At 35.2% G+C, this 22525-nt stretch overlaps 1 protein-coding gene across 1 annotated transcript in view; it reads left to right on the plus strand.

Moving 5' to 3' along the window:
• Window positions 1–4441: 4441 nt before the first annotated feature.
• Window positions 4442–22525, plus strand: part of unc5cb (unc-5 netrin receptor Cb) — a 43958-nt gene continuing 25874 nt past the window's right edge. The window contains exons 1-4 of the mRNA XM_073830186.1: window positions 4442–4481; window positions 5940–6107; window positions 7976–8140; window positions 18348–18407. Of these exons, the coding sequence (XP_073686287.1) occupies window positions 4442–4481; window positions 5940–6107; window positions 7976–8140; window positions 18348–18407 (433 nt within the window). The remainder of the gene's footprint in view (window positions 4482–5939; window positions 6108–7975; window positions 8141–18347; window positions 18408–22525) is intronic.

Consider the following 22525-nt stretch of genomic DNA (forward strand, 5'->3'; position numbering starts at 1 on the left):
GACAGCTAAACACTATCATAATGTGTTTAGGCTAATGTTAGCTAGCTAGCGATACTTCTCTTCAAGAACATCTTAATCGTATTCTTGATAATCACTAACTTGCAGCTGTGCAAGAAAATTCACTTCAAAGATTGACTTTTCATTCATAAAGACGACATGGAAAAAATGTCTTCATGGAAAACAACGTCTTTTTAAGATGAAAATAACATGAAATTACTCATATAACCAGAAGATGGCAGCAGAGGATCACTCATTGGCTGCAGCTACCTAGTTTTATCAAGATGTCTTGCTTTTCGATTTATTATAAAATGACTAGTATATTAAATTGTAGTCCTTTTACCGCACTGAAGTATATAGTATAGCAAGTACAGTCATTAAAATGCAAGATAAAAAAGTTCGAGACAACTTTGAAGTTGGCTTGAGAAAGCTGGACCAGAAAGTTGGAAAAAGTTTTAAAAAGTTTGAATGGTTTAAAAAAGTTTAAAAAGTTTTAAAAATTTTAAGTTAACACCCTGTTGAAAAAACTAGCATATGCTGGTTAGGTATGTTTTGGTGCAGGGATGCTGGTCCTTCACTGGTTAATGCTGGTCCTTCACTGGTTAATGCTGGTCCTTCACTGGTTAATGCTGGTTCTTCACTGGTTAATGCTGGTCCTTCACTGGTTAATGCTGGTCCTTCGCTGGTTAATGCTGGTCCTTCGCTGGTTAATGCTGGTCCTTCACTGGTTAATGCTGGTTCTTCACTGGTTACTGCTGGTCCTTCGCTGGTTAATGCTGGTTCTTCACTGGTTAATGCTGGTCCTTCGCTGGTTAATGCTGGTCCTTCACTGGTTAAAGCTGGTCCTTCACTGGTTAATGCTGGTCCTTCACTGGTTAATGCTGGTCCTTCGCTGGTTAATGCTGGTCCTTCGCTGGTTAATGCTGGTCCTTCACTGGTTAATGCTGGTTCTTCACTGGTTACTGCTGGTCCTTCGCTGGTTAATGCTGGTTCTTCACTGGTTACTGCTGGTCCTTCGCTGGTTAATGCTGGTCCTTCACTGGTTACTGCTGGTCCTTCGCTGGTTACTGCTGGTCCTTCACTGGTTAATGCTGGTCCTTCGCTGGTTAATGCTGGTCTTTTGCTGGTTAATGCTGTTTCTTCACTGGTTAATGCTGGTTCTTCACTGGTTACTGCTGGTCCTTCGCTGGTTAATGCTGGTCCTTCGCTGGTTAATGCTGGTCTTTTGCTGGTTAATGCTGGTCCTTCACTGGTTAATGCTGGTTCTTCACTGGTTACTGCTGGTCCTTCGCTGGTTAATGCTGGTTCTTCACTGGTTACTGCTGGTCCTTCGCTGGTTAATGCTGGTCCTTCACTGGTTACTGCTGGTCCTTCGCTGGTTACTGCTGGTCCTTCGCTGGTTAATGCTGGTCCTTCACTGGTTAATGCTGGTTCTTCACTGGTTACTGCTGGTCCTTCGCTGGTTAATGCTGGTTCTTCACTGGTTAATGCTGGTCCTTCGCTGGTTAATGCTGGTCCTTCACTGGTTAATGCTGGTCCTTCACTGGTTAATGCTGGTCCTTCACTGGTTAATGCTGGTCCTTCACTGGTTAAAGCTGGTCCTTCACTGGTTAATGCTGGTCCTTCACTGGTTAAAGCTGGTCCTTCACTGGTTAATGCTGGTCCTTCACTGGTTAATGCTGGTCCTTCGCTGGTTAATGCTGGTCCTTCGCTGGTTAATGCTGGTCCTTCACTGGTTAATGCTGGTTCTTCACTGGTTACTGCTGGTCCTTCGCTGGTTAATGCTGGTTCTTCACTGGTTACTGCTGGTCCTTCGCTGGTTAATGCTGGTCCTTCACTGGTTACTGCTGGTCCTTCGCTGGTTACTGCTGGTCCTTCACTGGTTAATGCTGGTCCTTCGCTGGTTAATGCTGGTCTTTTGCTGGTTAATGCTGTTTCTTCACTGGTTAATGCTGGTTCTTCACTGGTTACTGCTGGTCCTTCGCTGGTTAATGCTGGTCCTTCGCTGGTTAATGCTGGTCTTTTGCTGGTTAATGCTGGTCCTTCACTGGTTAATGCTGGTTCTTCACTGGTTACTGCTGGTCCTTCGCTGGTTAATGCTGGTTCTTCACTGGTTACTGCTGGTCCTTCGCTGGTTAATGCTGGTCCTTCACTGGTTACTGCTGGTCCTTCGCTGGTTACTGCTGGTCCTTCACTGGTTAATGCTGGTCCTTCGCTGGTTAATGCTGGTCTTTTGCTGGTTAATGCTGTTTCTTCACTGGTTAATGCTGGTTCTTCACTGGTTACTGCTGGTCCTTCGCTGGTTAATGCTGGTCCTTCGCTGGTTAATGCTGGTCTTTTGCTGGTTAATGCTGTTTCTTCACTGGTTAATGCTGGTTCTTCACTGGTTACTGCTGGTCCTTCGCTGGTTAATGCTGGTCCTTCGCTGGTTAATGCTGGTCCTTCACTGGTTACTGCTGGTCCTTCGCTGGTTACTGCTGGTCCTTCACTGGTTAATGCTGGTCCTTCGCTGGTTAATGCTGGTCTTTTGCTGGTTAATGCTGTTTCTTCACTGGTTAATGCTGGTTCTTCACTGGTTACTGCTGGTCCTTCACTGGTTACTGCTGGTCCTTCGCTGGTTAATGCTGGTTCTTCACTGGTTACTGCTGGTCCTTCGCTGGTTAATGCTGGTCCTTCACTGGTTACTGCTGGTCCTTCGCTGGTTAATGCTGGTCCTTCACTGGTTACTGCTGGTCCTTCGCTGGTTACTGCTGGTCCTTCACTGGTTAATGCTGGTCCTTCGCTGGTTAATGCTGGTCTTTTGCTGGTTAATGCTGTTTCTTCACTGGTTAATGCTGGTTCTTCACTGGTTACTGCTGGTCCTTCGCTGGTTAATGCTGGTTCTTCGCTGGTTAATGCTGGTCTTTTGCTGGTTTATGCTGGTCCTTCACTGGTTAATGCTGGTCCTTCACTGGTTAATGCTGGTCCTTCACTGGTTAATGCTGGTCCTTCACTGGTTAATGCTGGTCCTTCGCTGGTTAATGCTGGTCCTTCGCTGGTTAATGCTGGTCCTTCACTGGTTAATGCTGGTTCTTCACTGGTTACTGCTGGTCCTTCGCTGGTTAATGCTGGTTCTTCACTGGTTACTGCTGGTCCTTCGCTGGTTAATGCTGGTCCTTCACTGGTTAATGCTGGTCCTTCGCTGGTTAATGCTGGTCCTTCGCTGGTTAATGCTGGTCCTTCGCTGGTTAATGCTGGTCCTTCACTGGTTACTGCTGGTCCTTCGCTGGTTACTGCTGGTCCTTCACTGGTTAATGCTGGTCCTTCGCTGGTTAATGCTGGTCTTTTGCTGGTTAATGCTGTTTCTTCACTGGTTAATGCTGGTTCTTCACTGGTTACTGCTGGTCCTTCGCTGGTTAATGCTGGTCTTTTGCTGGTTAATGCTGTTTCTTCACTGGTTAATGCTGGTTCTTCACTGGTTACTGCTGGTCCTTCACTGGTTAATGCTGGTCCTTCGCTGGTTAATGCTGGTCTTTTGCTGGTTTATGCTGGCCCTTTGCTGGTTAATGCTGTTTCTTCACTGGTTAATGCTGGTTCTTCACTGGTTAATGCTGGTCCTTCACTGGTTAATGCTGGTCCTTCACTGGTTAATGCTGGTCCTTCACTGGTTAATGCTGGTCCTTCGCTGGTTAATGCTGGTCCTTCGCTGGTTAATGCTGGTCTTTTGCTGGTTAATGCTGTTTCTTCACTGGTTAATGCTGGTTCTTCACTGGTTACTGCTGGTCCTTCGCTGGTTTATGCTGGTCCTTCACTGGTTAATGCTGGTTCTTCACTGGTTACTGCTGGTCTTTCGCTGGTTAATGCTGGTTCTTCACTGGTTACTGCTGGTCCTTCGCTGGTTTATGCTGGTCCTTCGCTGGTTAATGCTGGTTCTTCACTGGTTACTGCTGGTCCTTCGCTGGTTAATGCTGGTCTTTTGCTGGTTTATGCTGGTCCTTTGCTGGTCATGTTGCTGGTCAAGGACCAGCATAAACCAGCAAAAAACCAGCATTGGGCTGGAGTTTTGTCTCCCGTCCCTCACTGCTGACGCTGACATACTAAACCCCCTTCACTTACCAGATTAACACACTATTCTGAGCTCTTTCTGCCCATCATCACCCTACACTTCTGACTTGTTGTCCTGAGATGAAAGACAAGAGTTATGCTCTCCACGTGTGGTTGGGTTAAATCCGATGGAAACTAAAAAAGGGCACAAATCTGTGATGGATTTCTGGAGACAAAAGGCCACAATCCCTCGCCTGCTCATTCAGACCTGAACGCAGACTGGGAGGACGAGCGCTTTGATCTCAGCTCATCCGCGGAAGAAATGAACCACAATCCATCCTCCAGAGCGGCTCCATCACGCACACGTGTGTCAGAGGAAGTTCAGACAGACGGACAGACGTGTTCTGATTAGAAGCGGATCATGGTGCGAAACTTCATCATCTCCGCCACAACAGAAGAATGTCGAGCAAATCTAGGATTTTATAAGAAACCAATGCGTCTTAAAGTAACAGTTTATAAAAAGAATCACATTTCAGACTTTTTCAGAACTGTCAGATATTAGCTCTGAAAAGACTGAATTGTGAGAAACAATCTTGCAATTGCAAGAAACAATGTGAAAAACAATTGTATGCAAAAAGTCTGAATTCTGAGAAACCCATGATTGAGGAAAAAATGTGAATTTAGAGAAACTCAGGACTGTACTGTGAATTGTGAGATATAAAAACAATTATGAGAAAGAAAATTCTGAATTGAGAAATTCGTGATTGTGAGAAAAAAAGTCTGAATTGTGAATTATAAATATAGAATTGTGAGAAAATAGTCTGAATGTGAGATATAAACTCATGAGAAAAACATGAATTAAGTGATAAAAACTCAGGACTGTACTGTGAATTGTGAGATAAACACAATTGTGAAAAAAATGAATTGAGATATAAAGCCACAATTGTGAGAAAAAAAATTCTGAATTGTGAGAAAAAAATCTAAATTGTAATGCATAAATGCACAGTTCTAAAAAAAAAAGTGAACTGATATAAACATGATTGTGAGGGAAAAAGTGAAATAAGATAAACCCACAATTGTGTGAAGAAAGTCTGAATTGTAAGAGTGCACAATTGTGAGATGAAAAAAGTGAATTGTGAGGTAGGGGGAGGAACTTATGATTGTGAGAAAATAAGTCCAATTTGTGAGATATAAATTCACAATTGTGAGATTAATTTTAAGATATAAACTTCTGATTGAATTATGAGATAAACATGATTGTGAAGAAAAAAGTGAATTGAAAAAGTCTGAATTGTGTGAAATAAACTGATATAAAAGTGTTACCTTACATTAATATTTTTTTCAGTATCAGAAACAAGTTTCCATATCGTTTTGTTCTAAACTTGTATGACTTTATTGGAAGGCAATTTTTTTTATACTGCTTTTAAAATGAAAAAAAACCAGAAAAATCAGATTTAAAGCCATGTTCCATCCTTCAAATGTCAGCTAGATCTTATATGTAGTCATATATTAATGTACTTAGTCACATATTTTGATAAGATATGGCTTTAGTCTCTGTCAGCATTCATTCTATGGAAAGGAAAGATCCTGCTAAAGATCTCCTGTCATATTCCCCTGAAGGAACAAAGTGAAGCAGGTTTGCATGAGCCTGACAGCAGCTTTATTTTGGGTGAATTATTGCTGTAAGTGTGTCGTTCCAGGTTGTGCTCAAGAGCTCATCAGCGTTTGTTGTGATAAACGGAGAATCTTTCTCTATCACAGCCACGATCGCGTCTCTCTCTTCAGCCTCTTGAATGGCGTTCACTGATTGATTGAGAGAGGAATCGCTCTCCCATGAGTCTTACTGGGTTTTCCATCAAAGGCACAGATGCGATGAATAAATGAGAGTGAGTGGCTAATAATTGATTGTCTACCTGTAGTGAACGGCGGCTGGTCGACGTGGACGGAGTGGTCGGTGTGCAGCAGTCGTTGTGGGCGGGGCTATCAGAAGAGGACGCGCAGCTGCACCAATCCCGCGCCTCTCAACGGAGGAGCCATCTGTGAGGGTCAAGCCATACAGAAACTGGCCTGTAACCCGCTGTGTCCAGGTACGACAACACTTGTGTTTTTATTTCTGTCTCTAATGTCAATGTTTAGAGAGTGTGCTAACTAACGGCTGATAATGCTGATATAGTGTTATCATTTGAGTAATTTACAAATCAAGTTAAATGTAATAAAAAAAATTACATTTACTTAATGTTTCATAGATTCATAGCATAAATCCTTGTTTTAGTATTTAATTGTATCTTACATAATATCTCACATTTTCAATGATTCTATTGGATTTTTTGCATTTAACTTTTTCATTTCTAGTTGGTATTATTACATTATATTATATTATTTGTAATATTATTTTGTATCATAATTTACATATTTAAATAATTAGGATTAAATTGAATAAATATTTATTTAAATTTTTAAAATCCTACGTTTTTAATGTGGTCTCAAATAATATATTATATATTATATTATGTATTTCATTTTTTTCATGTAACTTTTTGTCTTTACAGATTGTTATCAGCATAATTTGACTAATTTACAATTTGTAATTATTTTTTAATTATTATTTAGATAATATTTATGTATTTATTTAAATATTTAAATAATTAGGATTAAATAGGATAAATATTTATTTAAATAAAAAAATCCTACATTTTCAATGTTATATATTTTATTTTTTTTAATTTAACTTTTTGTCTTTACAAATTGATATCAGCATAATGAGCAATTTACAATTTGTATGTGCAATTATTATTATTAATATTATTTACATTAAATTTATGTAAATGTTTAAATAATTAAGATTAAATAGTATTTAAATGTAAAAAAAAAAAAATCCCACATTTTCTATGTGGTCTCAAATATATATATATTATAGTAAAGTATATTATATTATATATTGCATTTTTTTTTTCTTACAAATTGTTATCAGTGTAATTTGAGTAATTTACAATTTGTTATTTTTAACTATTATTTTTATTATTTTATTTGCATAACTATTTAAATAGCATTAAATAATATTTATTTAACATTTTAAAATCCCACATTTTCAATGTGGACTCAAATGTTACATATATTATATTATATAGCGCATTTTTTATTTAACTTTTTTCTTTACAAATTATCAGCATAATTTGCGTAATTTACAATTTGTATTTGTAATTATTATTATTATTTTTATTTACATTTTATTTACATAAATATTTAAATGGTATTAAATAGGATAAATATTTATTTAAAATTTAAATCTCAATTTAAGTGTCAAATGTTACATATATTATATATTGCATTTTTTTTATTTAACTTTTTTCTTTACAAATTGTTCAGTATCAGCATAATTTGAGTAATTTACAATTTGGATTTGTTATTATTATTATTATTTTTTTTTTTTACATTTTATGTAAATATTTAAATAATTTGGATTAAATGGGATAAATATTTAAATTTAAAAAATCCCACTTTTTTATATTATATTAAAGATTAACATTAAACATTTTAGTAATTTACACTAAGTATCAATTACATTTTCTTTTTAATATAAAAAGTTTAATAGAATAAATAATTCCCAATTTTGATGTTAAAAAAATATTTTCAATGTGGTCTCAAACATACATATTATATTTATATTGTATTGTATTATATTATATATTATATTTATTAATCATTTTATTTTTCCAATTAAAATTTGTTATGCATAATAATTTTAATAATTTACAGTTAGTATTTGTAAAACAGATTTAAAGGGGTATATTAATCTTTATTTAAACAATCAATGCAGTCTCAAATAATTTAATTAAATTTTATTTTAGCAAATAAGATATTTAAAAATGGCTTAAAATTAAAACATATATATTTGAAATATTTTATTGACTAAATAAGCATTACCCATAGGTTGAGTGTGTTGTGTTTCCTGTAGTGGACGGCCTGTGGACGGAGTGGAGCAAGTGGTCGACGTGTGGGACAGAATGCACTCACTGGAGACGACGAGAATGCAGCGCTCCGGCTCCCAAAAATGGCGGCAAGGACTGTGAGGGAACGGTGCTGCAGTCCAAGAACTGCACAGATGGGCTCTGTATGCAGAGTGAGTGCCGCCCTTCCTCATCCTCTTCCTCCACAACACAACCACAGGCCTCTTCACCATCCAGAAACCCCATATCACACCTCAGATACGCTTTCACCCTCTCCACCCGTCTTTCACAGCCAAAAATCAGGGTTTTTATTTCGTTTTCCAGTTCAAACCTCAAAACACCTTCAAAATGAGTTTTTGTTAACCTCACTGCCAGAGTGTTGTTTGCATGTTTCAAGTGCAAATCAAACAAGAATTACAGAGTGTTGGGACTAAAATTAGAAGAAATAATAGGACCAGAAAAACTAGATTAAAAAAGGTTTGTCACGACAAACTTTGAAGTTGGCTTTAGAAAGCTGGACCAGAAAGTTGGAAGAAGTTTTAAAAGTTTAAAAAAAGTTTAAGAAGTTTAAAAAGATTTCACAGCTTTAAAAGTTTTATGTTTAAGGGTTTTCAGTCTGAAACTTAACATGATTAGCAAGTTGTTAGCATGTTTCTAGCATGATTAGCAAGTTGTTAGCATGTTTCTAGCATGATTAGCAAGTTGCTAGCATGTTTCTAGCATGATTAGCAAGTTGCTAACATGTTTCTAGCATGATTAGCAAGTTGCTAGCATGCTTCTAGCATGATTAGCATGTTTCTAGCAAGATTAACAAGTTGCTAGCATGTTTCTAGCATGATTAGCAAGTTGTTAGCATGTTTCTAGCATGATTAGCAAGTTGTTAGCATGTTTCTGGCATGATTAGCAAGTTGCTAGCATGTTTCTAGCATGATTAGCAAGTTGTTAGCATGTTTCTAGCATGATTAGCAAGTTGCTAGCATGTTTCTAGCATGATTAGCAAGTTGCTAGCATGATTCTAGCATGATTAGCTTGTTTCTAGCAAGATTAGCAAGTTGCTAGCATGTTTCTAGCATGATTAGCAAGTTGCTAGCCTGTTTCTAGCATGATTAGCAAGTTGCTAGCATGTTTCTAGCATGATTAGCAAGTTGCTAGCATGTTTCTAGCATGATTAACAAGTTGCTAGCATGTTTCTAGCATGATTAACAAGTTGCTAGCATGTTTCTAGCATGATTAGCAAGTTGCTAGCATGTTTCTAGCATGATTAGCAAGTTGCTAGCATGTTTCTAGCATGATTAGCAAGTTGCTAGCATGTTTCTAGCATGATTAGCAAGTTGTTAACATGTTTCTAGCATGATTAGCAAGTTGCTAGCATGTTTCTAGCATGATTAGCAAGTTGCTAGCATGTTTCTAGCATGATTAACAAGTTGCTAGCATGTTTCTAGCATGATTAGCAAGTTACTAGCATGTTTCTAGCATGATTAGCAAGTTGCTAGCATGTTTCTAGCATGATTAGCAAGTTGCTAGTATGTTTCTAGCATGATTAGCAAGTTGTTAGCATGTTTCTAGCATGATTAGCATGTTTCTGGCATGATTAGCAAGTTGCTAGCATGTTTCTAGCATTTTTCTAGCATGATTAGCAAGTTGCTAGCATGTTTAGCAAGTTGTTAGCATGTTTCTAGCATGATTGCTAGAAACAAGCTAGCAACTTGGTAATTGTTAAAATCATGCAAGCAACATGCTAATCATGCTAGACACAAGCTAGCAACTTGGTAATCGTGTAAAAATCATGCTAGCAACATGCTAATCATGCTAGAAACAGGTTAGCAATTTGGTAATCGTGTTCATGCTAGAAACAAGCTAGCAACTTGATAATTGTGTTAAAATCATGCTAGCAACATGCTAATAATGCTAGAAACAAGCTATCAACTTGGCAATTGTGTTAAAATCATGCTAGGAACATGCTAATAATGCTAGCAATTTGGTAATCATGTTAAAATCATGCTAGCAACATGCTAATCATGCTAGAAACAAGCTATCAACTTTGGTAATTGTGTTAAAATCATGCTAGGAACATGCTAATAATGCTAGCAATTTGGTAATCATGTTAAAATCATGCTAGCAACATGCTAATGCAAGTTATTAGCAGGTTAGCTTGAATGAGTTTAAATGTATTAGAAGTCTAGTACATAGAAGGGAAGTTTGGTTGAGTTTAAAGGATTCTGGGAGTATTGAAGCTGGAGTTTGACATAGTTTTGGCTCAAACAAGTCTTATCTCACATGTTTATTTCAGGGAAGTTTGTGTTTTTCTAGACTGAATCAGAACGTGATCTTTGTTAGTTTGAGATATAGACGTTGAGTTGTAGAGTTTGTGGTTGGGTGTAAATATAGAGTGTGATGTGAAACTCCACACGCCGTCCAGCATTCAGCTGCTATATTTAAAATAATGCTCAGTGATTATATCGTACTCACACAAAGTTTGATAATTGCTGCAGGTCTGTGATTACTATGATTTGGAGCCTATTTTAAAAGCGCAGGAGTCAGAGAGAGGAAAATCACAGGCGCTCAGACTCTCAGCTGTTTTTCTTGTGAAGGCAATTATACGTGTTGACAAGCTCCTTTATGATTCCTCCACTCTTTTAGGAGATGTTTTAAACTCATGTAAGTGGAAAAACAGACGATCAAACCGGTTTTAGATCTTTTTCTTCTCTAATCATTCATCTTAAAGCAGAGATGACAGAAATCTGTTCTTTAGTTTGGCAGTCCATGTCTCATAAAAAGAGGAAAAAACATGCAATTAATATATATCCTTAATTCTTATGTTTTTTTTTTTTTGTGTTTTTTTTTTGCATTGAAATAAAAAAAACAATAATAATAAAAGTAAATTTAAATAAAATAATTAAAACTTGTTTTGTTTTAAAATTTTATGCATTTTAATATAGTGTAATATAATGCTTTTGGCCCACAACCCTCAATAAAGTTTGATATTATTTTATTTTTGCATTGAAAAGTAAAAAACAATGTAAGTGAATTTTATTTGAAAAATATTTTAAAAAATAAAGCAATTTTTTATCATTTATTAACATTTTTTTTTTGCATTAAAATGTAAAAAACAATATAAATTGTTAAAAAAAATTACATTTACATTTAATTAATTATTCTATTTTAAGTTCTATTTTTAGAATTTTTTTCTAGTGAAAAATTCAAGCTTAATTTAAAAGCTGTTGAATTTTTAATTGTATAAAAAATAATTTAATAATTTTTTTTAATAATAATCAGTGAATAATTGTATATAATGCAATATTTATTTTAGGCCAATGCCTCTCAGTCAGTAAGTGATTTTTTATTTAATTATTTTTATTTAAATTGTGTTTTTAATTCATAATTAAAAGCTTAATTGAAAAGCTATTCAATTTTTTAAATGATTTAAATTAAAAAAAATATTTGAAAGCTTGATTAAAAAATAAACTTAAATGAAAAAAACTATTCATTTTTTTTTATTAATTTATATTAACATTGGTTTTAACTTTTTTAAATGTAAAAAAACAAGTGAATTTTGTAAATTAAAAAATTTATATAAATAATAAATAAAATTTAAATTAGCATTTTATTTAATAACAATAATAATTATTATTATTATTATTAATAAAATAATAATTATTCATTTTAATCATTAAAAATATATTTTTAAAATAATTGTATAATTGTATATAACGCTGTATTTATTTTAGGCCAACGTTCCTCAATCAAGTTTAATTTTTGGCCCTTTGTACTAAACAATTCTGCATTTACAGGGTTTTATCTGAATGTTCACACTGCTCGTTTCCTACAAAAGAAGCATAAATAGAGCTGTCAGGATCCATAAAGAACTCCTGTTAAAGTAGTTTGGATCCCAGCATGCAGTGGTCATTGAAAAGAGCTGAGTGAAGCAGTAAAAATCACAGCGTACGAGTTTGAAGAATGAGTGAATGATGACAAAGGCTTTGCATTTGCTCCGGCAGCTCTGTGGGAAAATCCAGAGCAGTCCAGCTGCGGTCGGGACGGGATCTTTTTCCGTTTGGTTGATCCAGTGAAACAGTAACTTGAGTGTCTGCTGTTTGTCATTGATTATACATGCAGAGGTTGCGAAGGCCAGAGGAGATTTGAAACCAAATGTTTCCCTCTTCTGAAGAGACGTGTCCCGTGTTTATCTGCTAATCCTCCCTTCACTTTCTCTCTCTAGTCTTTTTGAAAACATATTTTAATTATTTTATTTTATTTATATTTTATTGTTCTTAGACTTCAGATTGTTTTTATTTTACTTTATTGTTTTGTATTTAATTTTTTTTATTTTATTGTTCTTGGACTTCAGAAGTGTTTATCAGTTTTTATTTGAATTTAATTTCATTTTCAATTTTATTTAGTTTATTTTTTTTGTTCTTAGACTTCAGAAGTGTTTATTTGAATTTTATTTTATTTTATTTTCAATTTTATTTTATCATCATTTATTTTTATTTTATTTTTTATTTTATTTTCTCTCTAATCAGCCTTTGAAAACATTTTGTCAGCATTTTATTTTATTATTTTATATATGTTTTTTATTATTCTTAGATTGTTTTTATTTTATTTTTGTTTTCGTTTTATATATATATATATATATATATATATATATATATATATATATATAGCAATTGTTTAGCAAGTGTTTATCAATTTTTATTTAATTTTATTTTCAATTTTATTTTATCATCTTTTCTTTTTATTTTCTCTCTAATCAGTCTTTTTGAAAACATTTTTTCATCATCTTGTTTTATTTTATAAATATTTTATTTTATTGTTCTTGGACTTCAGAAGTGTTTATCAGTTTTTATTTAAATTAAATTTCATTTTATTTTCAATTTTATTTTATTATTTTAGATATATTTTTATTTTATTGTTCTTAGACTTCAGATTATTTTTATTTATTTATTTATTTATTTATTTTTTGTTCATAGACTTCAGAAGTGTTTATTAGTTTTTATTTACATTTTATTTAATTTTATTTTCAATTTTATTTTATTTTTATTTTTCTTTCTCTAATCAGTCTTTTTGAAAGCTCACTGAAAGCCAGGCTGGCTGCGTTTATTTTATTTTATTATTTTATATATAATTTTATTTTATTGTACTTACACTTTAGATTGTTTTTATTTTATTTTCAATTTAAATTGTATTATTTTATATTTTTATTTTATTTTTCTTAAACTTCAGAAGTGTTTATCAGTTTTTATTTATGTTTTATTTTATTTTTATTTTACTTTCTCTCTCTAATCAGTCTTTTTGAAAACGAGAACTCAGGCTGGCTGCAACCACAAAAACACAAGCGTTTGCTCCGTAATAAATGCGTTTGTTGTCTGTCTGTTTTAATAATGCTGGAGTTTCATATTCATTTTGATTAGGTCTTGAAAATGAAATGGCCAGGGGTCGCGGAGATGCAGAGCAGATTGAATCAAACGTCGTTAATGATAATCAGGAATCTAATTACCAGTTTCATTTTAGCAGATAAATGATGAGCGAGTGTTGATCGCAGTATCGATCAGATCGTCCGTCTGTATGCGTCTGATGCTGCTTAGACTTCAGGAAGGTTTCGTCATTTTACAAACTGCATTTCAATGCATCATGGAAGGATTTATTTTTATTTATGTTTATTGAATTATTGTAGTGTAGATACAGCAGAAAGACGTCTCTTCTGCTCACCCAAGCTGCATTTGTTTTAAAAAAAAGAAAGTAAAACTAAAAATTGTGAAATATTATTACAATATTTAAAATAGCTGTTTTCTGTGTGAATATAGTGTAAAATGTCATTTATTTTTGTGATTAAAACTGACTTTTCAGCATCATTACTCCAGTCTTAACATTTAAGTCTTATGTTGAAAATAGTTTTTCTTAGACTTTAGACATGTATCAGTTTTTATTTTATATTATAGTTCTTAGACTTCAGAAGTGTGTGTCAGTTTCTATTTTATTTTAATTTTATTTTATTTTATTTCACCTTATTTTATTATCATTATTATTTATTTATTTATTTATTTATTATTATTTTATATTTTATTATTCTTAGACTTCAGAAGTGTTTATTATTTTATTTATTTTTTTTCACTTTATTTTATTTTATCATTTTATTTATAAATATTATGTTCTTAGACTTCAGATTGTTTATCAGTTTTTATTTTATTTTCCTTTTTTATTTCATCTTATTTGATTTTATATTTTATTTTATTATTTATTTTATTGTACTTAGACTTCAGATTTTTATCATTTTTTATTTTATTTATTTTATTTTAATGTATTTTATTTTTTACTTTATTTCATCGTTCTCAGACTTCAGAAGTATTTATCAGCTTTTATTTTAATTTTATTCTCCATTTCTTTTTATTTTATTTAATCTTATTATATTGTATTTTATGTTTTGTTTATTTTATTGTTCTTAGATTGTTATTTTATATTTTATTTTATTCCAATTTATTAGGAAAATAAATGTAATATAATTTTGCGTTGACAATTAATCACATTTTCCACAAGACGAGTAGCATTTAAGTATTTTTCAAGTTAAAAAAAATTATATACTGATTTGCTGCTCAAGAAACATTTCTTATTATCAATAATAAAACAGAAATGTTTCTTTATCTATTTTTAATATTTAGAGAGAAAATGAATACAAGAATAGCATTGCATTGCGACAATTAATCACTTTTTCTCATATTTATCTTCTACATCTATAGTGTAATATTTATTTGTTTATTTTTTTACTTTCAAAATGTTTCTTCATCAGTTTTTTAATAAATATTTTTTTCCAATGACAATTATTATTATAATACAAAAATGTACTTCAGAATATTATTCAGTTTTGCATTTTGTTTTCAAAAGTTTTACAAGCTTAATTTCAGTGCATCATGGTCAGATTTCTTAATCAATTAGACAATGTTGATTTGATAGAAGACGGTGGTTTTGCTCTGGTCTGTGTGGTAGTATATTACCGCTGCGTGTTGTTTGAGCTGTTAAGTGAGCTTTCAGGAATAGCTGTGATCTCAGATACCGAAGTCATTTCTCTGCCATTTGAATCTTCCTATTTTCTGAGTGAAATGCATTGTGGGAGCATTAGTCGTGCGCAGATTGATGGCCAGTTTGTGAGGAATATAAAACCCATAATGTTATAGATTTAGGCTCACTTCCCTTGATTGATTTTTGCCCCTTTCTCCAGCTAAAAGGGTGAAACCACTTATGTGCATGCTAATGACCGCTTGGCTGGCCGTTTAGCAGAAATCCACATTATCTGAAAGCTCACATTATTGCAAATATCATTGGGCATGAATTACACTTGATACGTGAACCGGGCTCGTCCGGCAGGAGCGCGAGTTCACGCCGTTAGGAAGCGTTTATGGGACGTTTCCTCCGCGCTAATGGCATCTTCCAGTCCGACTTCCAAAGTTATTTGCTTTTTGAGTTTGTAAAGTGCTCAGATTGTGTTTGGCCTGCAGTGGCAGATGAAATTTAAGCGTTATTCTCTATAGTTTTAACCTTTTGCGCTGTAGCTGTGAATCGTGCGTTCGTTCTGCTTGAGTCTTACTTTGTTATGATGTTTCTTTTCAGGGCTTTGGTTACTTAACGCACAGACGGATGACATTTTCTTGACGTATCGATCTGCGGAAAGGGCACGACAAACACAAGGGCAAACGCTGGCTTTTTCTTCCAGAAACTGGATCTTGTGCAAATTTTTGCAGTGTGCAACCTAATATTTGCAGTGATGCCTTCACCGTTTGCATTTGATATGAAGAGACAAGACAAGACACCATGGTTTTCTTTGAATAGCATGTCAATAACATTGAAATCATTGAGTATGGTGGCATGTGTCAAGAGTATACCATGGGTACAGTGTGTTTTATTCACTAAATTTAGTGTAAACAGAAACTTAAATTGAGGTAGAGCATTGCCAGTTCACATATTACAACCCAAAGTCATATATTTATAAAGAAAAATGCTGAAAATGATTAACAAAAGATGTTTTCTTTGGTTTCGGTTTTAGGTTTTTAAGCATGTGCATTCATTTTGTTGGTCTAAGCCAGTCTGGCTGGTTTGGTTGCCTAATCTGGTTTGTTTTGGTAATGCAAACCAAACCAATCTACCAGACTCTGACCAAACCGCTTTAATCTAGACATATGGTGGTTTTGTTGAGTCTGGTGTGTTTAGCTGGTTTCAGAAGGTTTTTGGCCTTCTATCAAGCCTGGGAGACCAGCTAAGAGCAGCTTAGATTTATATTTGTGTTTTTGTGACAATTTTTTCATGACATTTACGCTAAAATCCCCCTAAATTCGCATTAGTGTAGCACCAAAAAACAAGTTGAAAAAGTTGTAATTTATTATTTTTAATTATATTTTGTAAGAATTTATACAAAAAGATTATTACACTTTAATTAATAATAATAAAAAAAAACATTTTTAAATCAAATCTTTATTTGACATGAAATGAAAGTAAGGTTTCATAGTGTTTATGTAAAATCTAAATTTATTTTTTGTCTTCATTTTGGGATTTAATGTGACCTAAACATGCAAAATGATATTTATGAATTATATTTTTGCATTTTTTGAAATGTAATGAAAAAAAAGGATGAATTATTTAATTTCTTAGTATGTATACATAATTTTACTTTATATTGAACATGCAACATTATGATTATGTGAATTATAATTCACCATATGAATTAAAATAAACTAAATATATATATACATATATACATATATACAATGCTTTTTGAAATGATTTATGCTTTTTAAAGGAGACTTTCCTGCTCATATTTTCTGCGATTATTTGATTAAAAATACAGAAAAAAAAACTAGCATTGTCAAATGTTAATGCAATTTAAAATAGTGGTTTTCTATTTAAATATACTTTAAAATATAATTTATTCCTCTGATGCAAAGCTGAATTTTCAGCATTATTATTCCAGTCCACTCCTAATTTCTGAAGGATCATGTGACACTGAAGACTGGGGTAATGGCTGATGAACATTCAGCTTTGCTTCACAGGAATAAATTATATTTTATAGTAAAATAAAAATTTAGTTTTTATTTTGATTTGCAGTATTTCATAATATTAGTTTTTTGATCAAATAAATGGAACTTTTATGAGCATAAGAGACTTACAAAGTCTTTTCTCTTCACCAAGGCTGCATTTGTTCCATGAAAAATATAGTAAAAATAGTGTAATATTATTACAATTTAAAATATCTGTTTTCTGTGTGAATATCTGTTAAACTGTAATTTATCACAAATTCAGCTTTGATCGCAGCTGAATAATAATAATTATAGTAAATATTTGTTTAATGTTTTGTATTTAAACATCCTTTAATTTTCAATTTCAACTTTCTTGGATTAATAAATTGTTTAAATTATTAAAAACTGAGCTGTTTAATTGGCATAAAAAGCAATGTCACCGTAGTCCTCCATCAGTATTGATTATGTTTATGTAAAATACAATTTCTTTCTTTTTCATCTTCATTTTAGATTGGAATGTGACCTAACCGTGTTTGTTAGATTCATAGGTTCATTTGAGGAAGACGCACAGCAGAAGGGTCGAAGGTCACGAGTCCGTCACAGCAGAGCGTCTCTGTGTTCCTCTGTCCCGTTCGATCACATGCGCATAAGCGCTCCATCCATCAGCACATTGATTTCCCTGTCCTTCGACGGATCTACCCGTCTGCCTCCCCTCTCCCATCCAAGACGTCATTGTTTGCCCGTTTTCTACATCCAAACATGTCTTTGGTTCGTCTTCATTCATGCAATTTCACTCAACTTCCTTTTTCAGTAGAGAATGCAGGAAAGAAATCAGCAGCATCGAAGCGTTTGATGGAAATGCAGCCCTGCGGCCGTACGCTCTTGCTCTCTCTTTCTCTCTCGATATGCAGATACGCTTGAGTCTCGGGGCCCATCGGGCTCCTGTAGTCAGTGCGGGTGTGATTTAGGGCCGTTGCTCATGCTACATTAGCGGGCGTCTCCGCTCTAATAGCGTCCGGCTCGTCTGAGAGTGCAGCGGAGAGGCCGATTCCTCATGTCCATGTGTCAGATGTGAGCCTGCGAGTGCTTTTGACTCATTGACTCCAGCACTGTTTATCAGCTTAAAACCATCCATCCCACTGGCTCGTTAGTCCTAATGAAGCACTAAAACGCGGCTGACGGATGGCGGCGTTCGCTCGCGCGTCGTTTGTCTGCAGGAAGAGTCCAGGAGAGGGTGAAAGTGACACCAAATGGAGAAGAATCGGCCGCGGCCGCCGTCATCGCTCATGTCTTTGTTGGCTTGTTTGATTTTGTTCAATCCGATTGTGTTGAATTTGATTTTCATCCCTCACCCTCCATCCCTCCCTCTCTCCCAAAGGTTCCTTATATCAGAAGTCCTCCGAACCCACAGACAAGAGCAATGCTCTGCCACATCCATGTGAGTCCTTCATTTCATTGATTTCTGTTTGCATGCGTCTCCAAACCTTCCTCGTTTCCTCCTTATTCGTTTTCTCTGTTCATACCATTTCATTTTCTTTCTTAAGAGTCTGAAAAACAGCTTAAACTAGTCTAAGATGGTCTAAACTGATGTAAGATCATCTGAACTGGTTTAGGTGGTCTCCAAAACTCAATACAGGCACAAAACCCTTTTAAAACCAGAAAAACAGGCCAGATCAAATTTTGGGGTTGTATTCAGCTTGGGTGACTGTCTGAACCAGCTTAGACCAGCTGAAAGCAGCAAAACAGACCAGAATACATATATAAGCTTGTCTAAACTGCTCTCTGAAATTTGATATAAGCCCAAAACCCTTTGAAAACCGGCAAAACAGACCAGTCTGTGTGACCAAATCAAATTGTGGGCTTGCATTCAGCTTGGGTGACTGTCTGAACCAGCTTAGATCAGCTGAAAGCAGCAAAACAGACCAGAATACATATTTAAGCTTGACTGAACTGGTCCCTGAAACATGATACAAGCTCAAAACCCTTCGAAAACCAGCAAAACATTTTAACTGTTTGACCAAGTCATCATAGACGAGACAGTTTAAGGAGGTTACATGGACACCTACACTGTAAAAAGTTTTTACCAGTTTCAACTTAAAAACAGAAGTTCAGCAGCTGCCTTAACATTTTAAGTTAAGTCAACTTAAAACTACTATTCATTTCAACTCATGACAATAAAATTAGTTAAAATGACTTGTACTTTTAAGTCGATTTAACTTATGAGTTGAAATTACTTGTACTTTAAAGTTGATTTAACTTAAAAGTTTAATGCAGCTGCTAAACTTAAGTTTTTAGGTTGAAACTGGTGAAAACGTTTTACAGTGTAGGCTTGATACAAGCAAAACAGACCAGACTAGACAGTCTAAGGTAGTTTGGTCACCTAGCCTGGTCTGTTTTGCTGGTTTTAGTTTAGCTTGTATTACACTTGGGTGCCTATCTAGTCCAGTCGAGACCATCAAAACAGACCACAATACATGTCTAAGCTGGTTTGAATTGGCTTAGATGGTCTCTGAAACTTCATACAAGCCCAAAACCCTTCTAAAACCAGCAAAACCGACCAGACTTTGTGAGCAAATCTTCATAGACTGGAAAGTTTAAGAAGGTTAGATGGACTCCTAGGCTTGAGCAAAACAGACTAAATTAGATGGTCTAGGGTGGTTTTGGTCACCTGGTCTGTTTTGCTAGTTTTAGAGGGGGTTTTAGGCTTGTATTAAGCTTGGGTGCCTGTCTAAACCAGCTACGGTGGTTAAATCTAAGGTGGTTTGACAGTATAATCTGGATTAGATGGTCACCTAGGCTTAAAACCAGAAAACAGACCAGGCTGGGTGACCAAATCATTGCATGATAGACTGTCTAATGTGGTTAACTGGTCTAAGATGGTTTAGATGGACTTGATACAAGCAATACAGACCAGACTAGACAGTCTAAGGTGGTTTGGTCACATACAGTAGTCGTCAAAACCCTTCTAAAACCAGCAAGCACTAGGTGACCAAACCACCTTAGACTGTCTAGTCTGGTCTGTTTTGCTTGTATCAAGTCTAGAAGTCTATCTAAGCCGGCTTAGGCTGGCACACCACACTACACTGTCTGGTCTGAAATGATTTGGTCAACCAGTCTGATCTGTTTTGCTGCTTCTAAAGGAGCTTTGGGCTTGTATTAGGCCTGGGAGACCATTTAAACCAGCTTAAACCAGCAAAACAGACAAGAATACTTGAGCAAGACACCTTAGACTATACAGTTTTCCTCACCCAGTCTGGTCTATTTTACTGGTTTTAGAAGGGTTTTGTGCCTTTATCAAGCCTGAAACACCATCTTAGACTAGATACGCCCAGTTAACCAACTTAGTCTGGTTTAAACTGCTTATTTACAATATTAACCCTTTATATCACACATTTGAAGGGGTAGTTCACCCAAAAATGTAATTCCGTCATCATTTTCTCACTCTCATGTAATTCAAAACAAAACGTCTCAGTGTTTTCTTCTCCAACCAATGAAAGTCAGTGTTGTTTAGAGACAATATGTTTCCTGTATAAAGACATACAGGTTTAAAATGTTTGAAACAGCCGGAATGTTCGGGTCTGAGTGATCTGTTGCTTTAACATACAGAAATAGACAAAATAGAAAGTAAATAAGGTGAAGTAAATGGAAAAATTAAAAGAAGTGAATTAGGTTACAGCTCGATTTGCTGGTAATGGTAATGAAATGAACTCTGCAGTGGTTTGTGTGTGTGTGTGTGTGTGTTTGTGTGTGTGTGTGTGTGTGTGTGTGTGTGTTTGTGTGTGTGTGTGTGTGTGTGTGTGTGTGTGTGTGTGTGTGTGTGTGTGTGTGTGTGTGTGTGTGTGTGTGTGTGTGTGTGTGTGTGTGTGTGTGTGTTGTGTGTGTGTGTGTGTGTGTGTGTGTGTGTGTGTGTGTTTGGTGGTGTGGAGCGGCTCTTCTCGGCCCCTGAATCCTTGGGCATCTCTTTCACACATGGCTGCTGTGATCGCCAGCTGAGGAAATGTGTCTGTCTCTCGGCCGTCTCACCAGCGCAACCGCTCAATAATGCTTTTTATTTCCAGCCTGTTTTCCTCTCTCTCTTTCTGGCTCTCCCTTCTACCTACAGTCCCTCATGTTCAAAGAAATGTATTAATCTCAGCGATACATTTTAGTGCTCACCCCGCTGAGTGTGCCGCTTTATCATCAAAGTACGAGCACCGGACGGGAGAGTTGCACGCTCAGATGATATCGGCGGACTTTCATCCCTCCACTAGATTGGCCGCGTCCGTACGGGCCGGAATATGAGCGTCTTTATGCTCCTGTAGAGAGTCATCGTTTACCCTGATATCTTTGTTAAAGATAGCAGCATATAAGATGGTGGAAATGTATGAATAATGCAGAAGAGAAAATAGCGAGTATCCGTGTCAGCCGACTGACCGACAACAGAAAATAATACTTGGAACAAAATAAATGTAGTTCAGAAGCAACACTACTTACTTTTAAAGAAGAACGTTTCTTTGATACAAGTGTGTTTTGTTATTCTGCACTGGTGGATTCACTTCAAGTGAGAAGTTGAAATAAGTGACAGAATAAGAAAAAGTGAGAAATCTACCAGTGCAGTGAGACAAAACTGACTTATTTTCAGGAAATGTCAGAAACAAGTCTTAATATCAAATGCAGCTTTGCTTCAGAAATAAATCTACTTGTTTTTACTTGTCTGAGCCCAAAACCCTTGTAAAACCAGCAAAACAGACCAGAGTAGATGACCAAATCATAATAGACTTGACAGTTTAAGGTGGTTACATGGACTCAGACCAAACAGACCAGACTTAACAGTCTAAGGTGGTTTGCTCACTTAGTTGGGTCTGTTTTGCCAGTTTTAGAGGGGTTTGGGGCTTGTATTATGCTTGGGTGATTGTCTAAACCAGCTTAGACCAGCTGAGACCAGCAAAACAGACCAGAATACATGTCCTAGCTGGTCTGGACTGACTTAGACTGTCTCCAGAACTTGATAAAAGCCCAAGACCCTTCTAAAACCAGCAAAATAGTTTGAACTGGGTGACCAAATCATCGCAGACTGGATGGTTTAAGAAGGTTAGATGGACTCTTAGGCTTGATACAAGCAAAACAGACCAGACTAGACCGTCTAAGGTGGTTTGGTCACCTAGTCTGGTCTATTTTGCTGGCTTTAAATAGGTTTTAGGTTTGTATTTAGCGTGGGTGACTGTCTAAAGCAGCTGAGACCAGCAAAGCAGAACAGAATACATGTCTAAACTGGTCTGAACTGGCTTAGATGGTCTCTGAAACTTGATAAAAGCCCAAACCCCTTTGAAAACCTGCTAAACAGACCAGAATAGACAGTCTAAGGTGGTTTGGCCTCCTAGTCTGGACTGTTTTGTTGTTTTTAGAAAGGTTTTGGGCCTGTAGTTATATTAACCATCTTAGATCAGCTGAAACCAGCAAAACATGTAAGAATCCATATCTAAGCTGACCTAAACTGATCTCTAAAACTCGATACAAGCCCAAAACCCTTCAAAAAACAGCAAAACAGACCAAACTAGACAGTCTAAATTGGTTTTG

The sequence above is a fragment of the Garra rufa genome, chromosome 23 (genome assembly GCF_049309525.1).
Source record: "Garra rufa chromosome 23, GarRuf1.0, whole genome shotgun sequence".
NCBI lineage: Eukaryota > Metazoa > Chordata > Actinopteri > Cypriniformes > Cyprinidae > Garra > Garra rufa.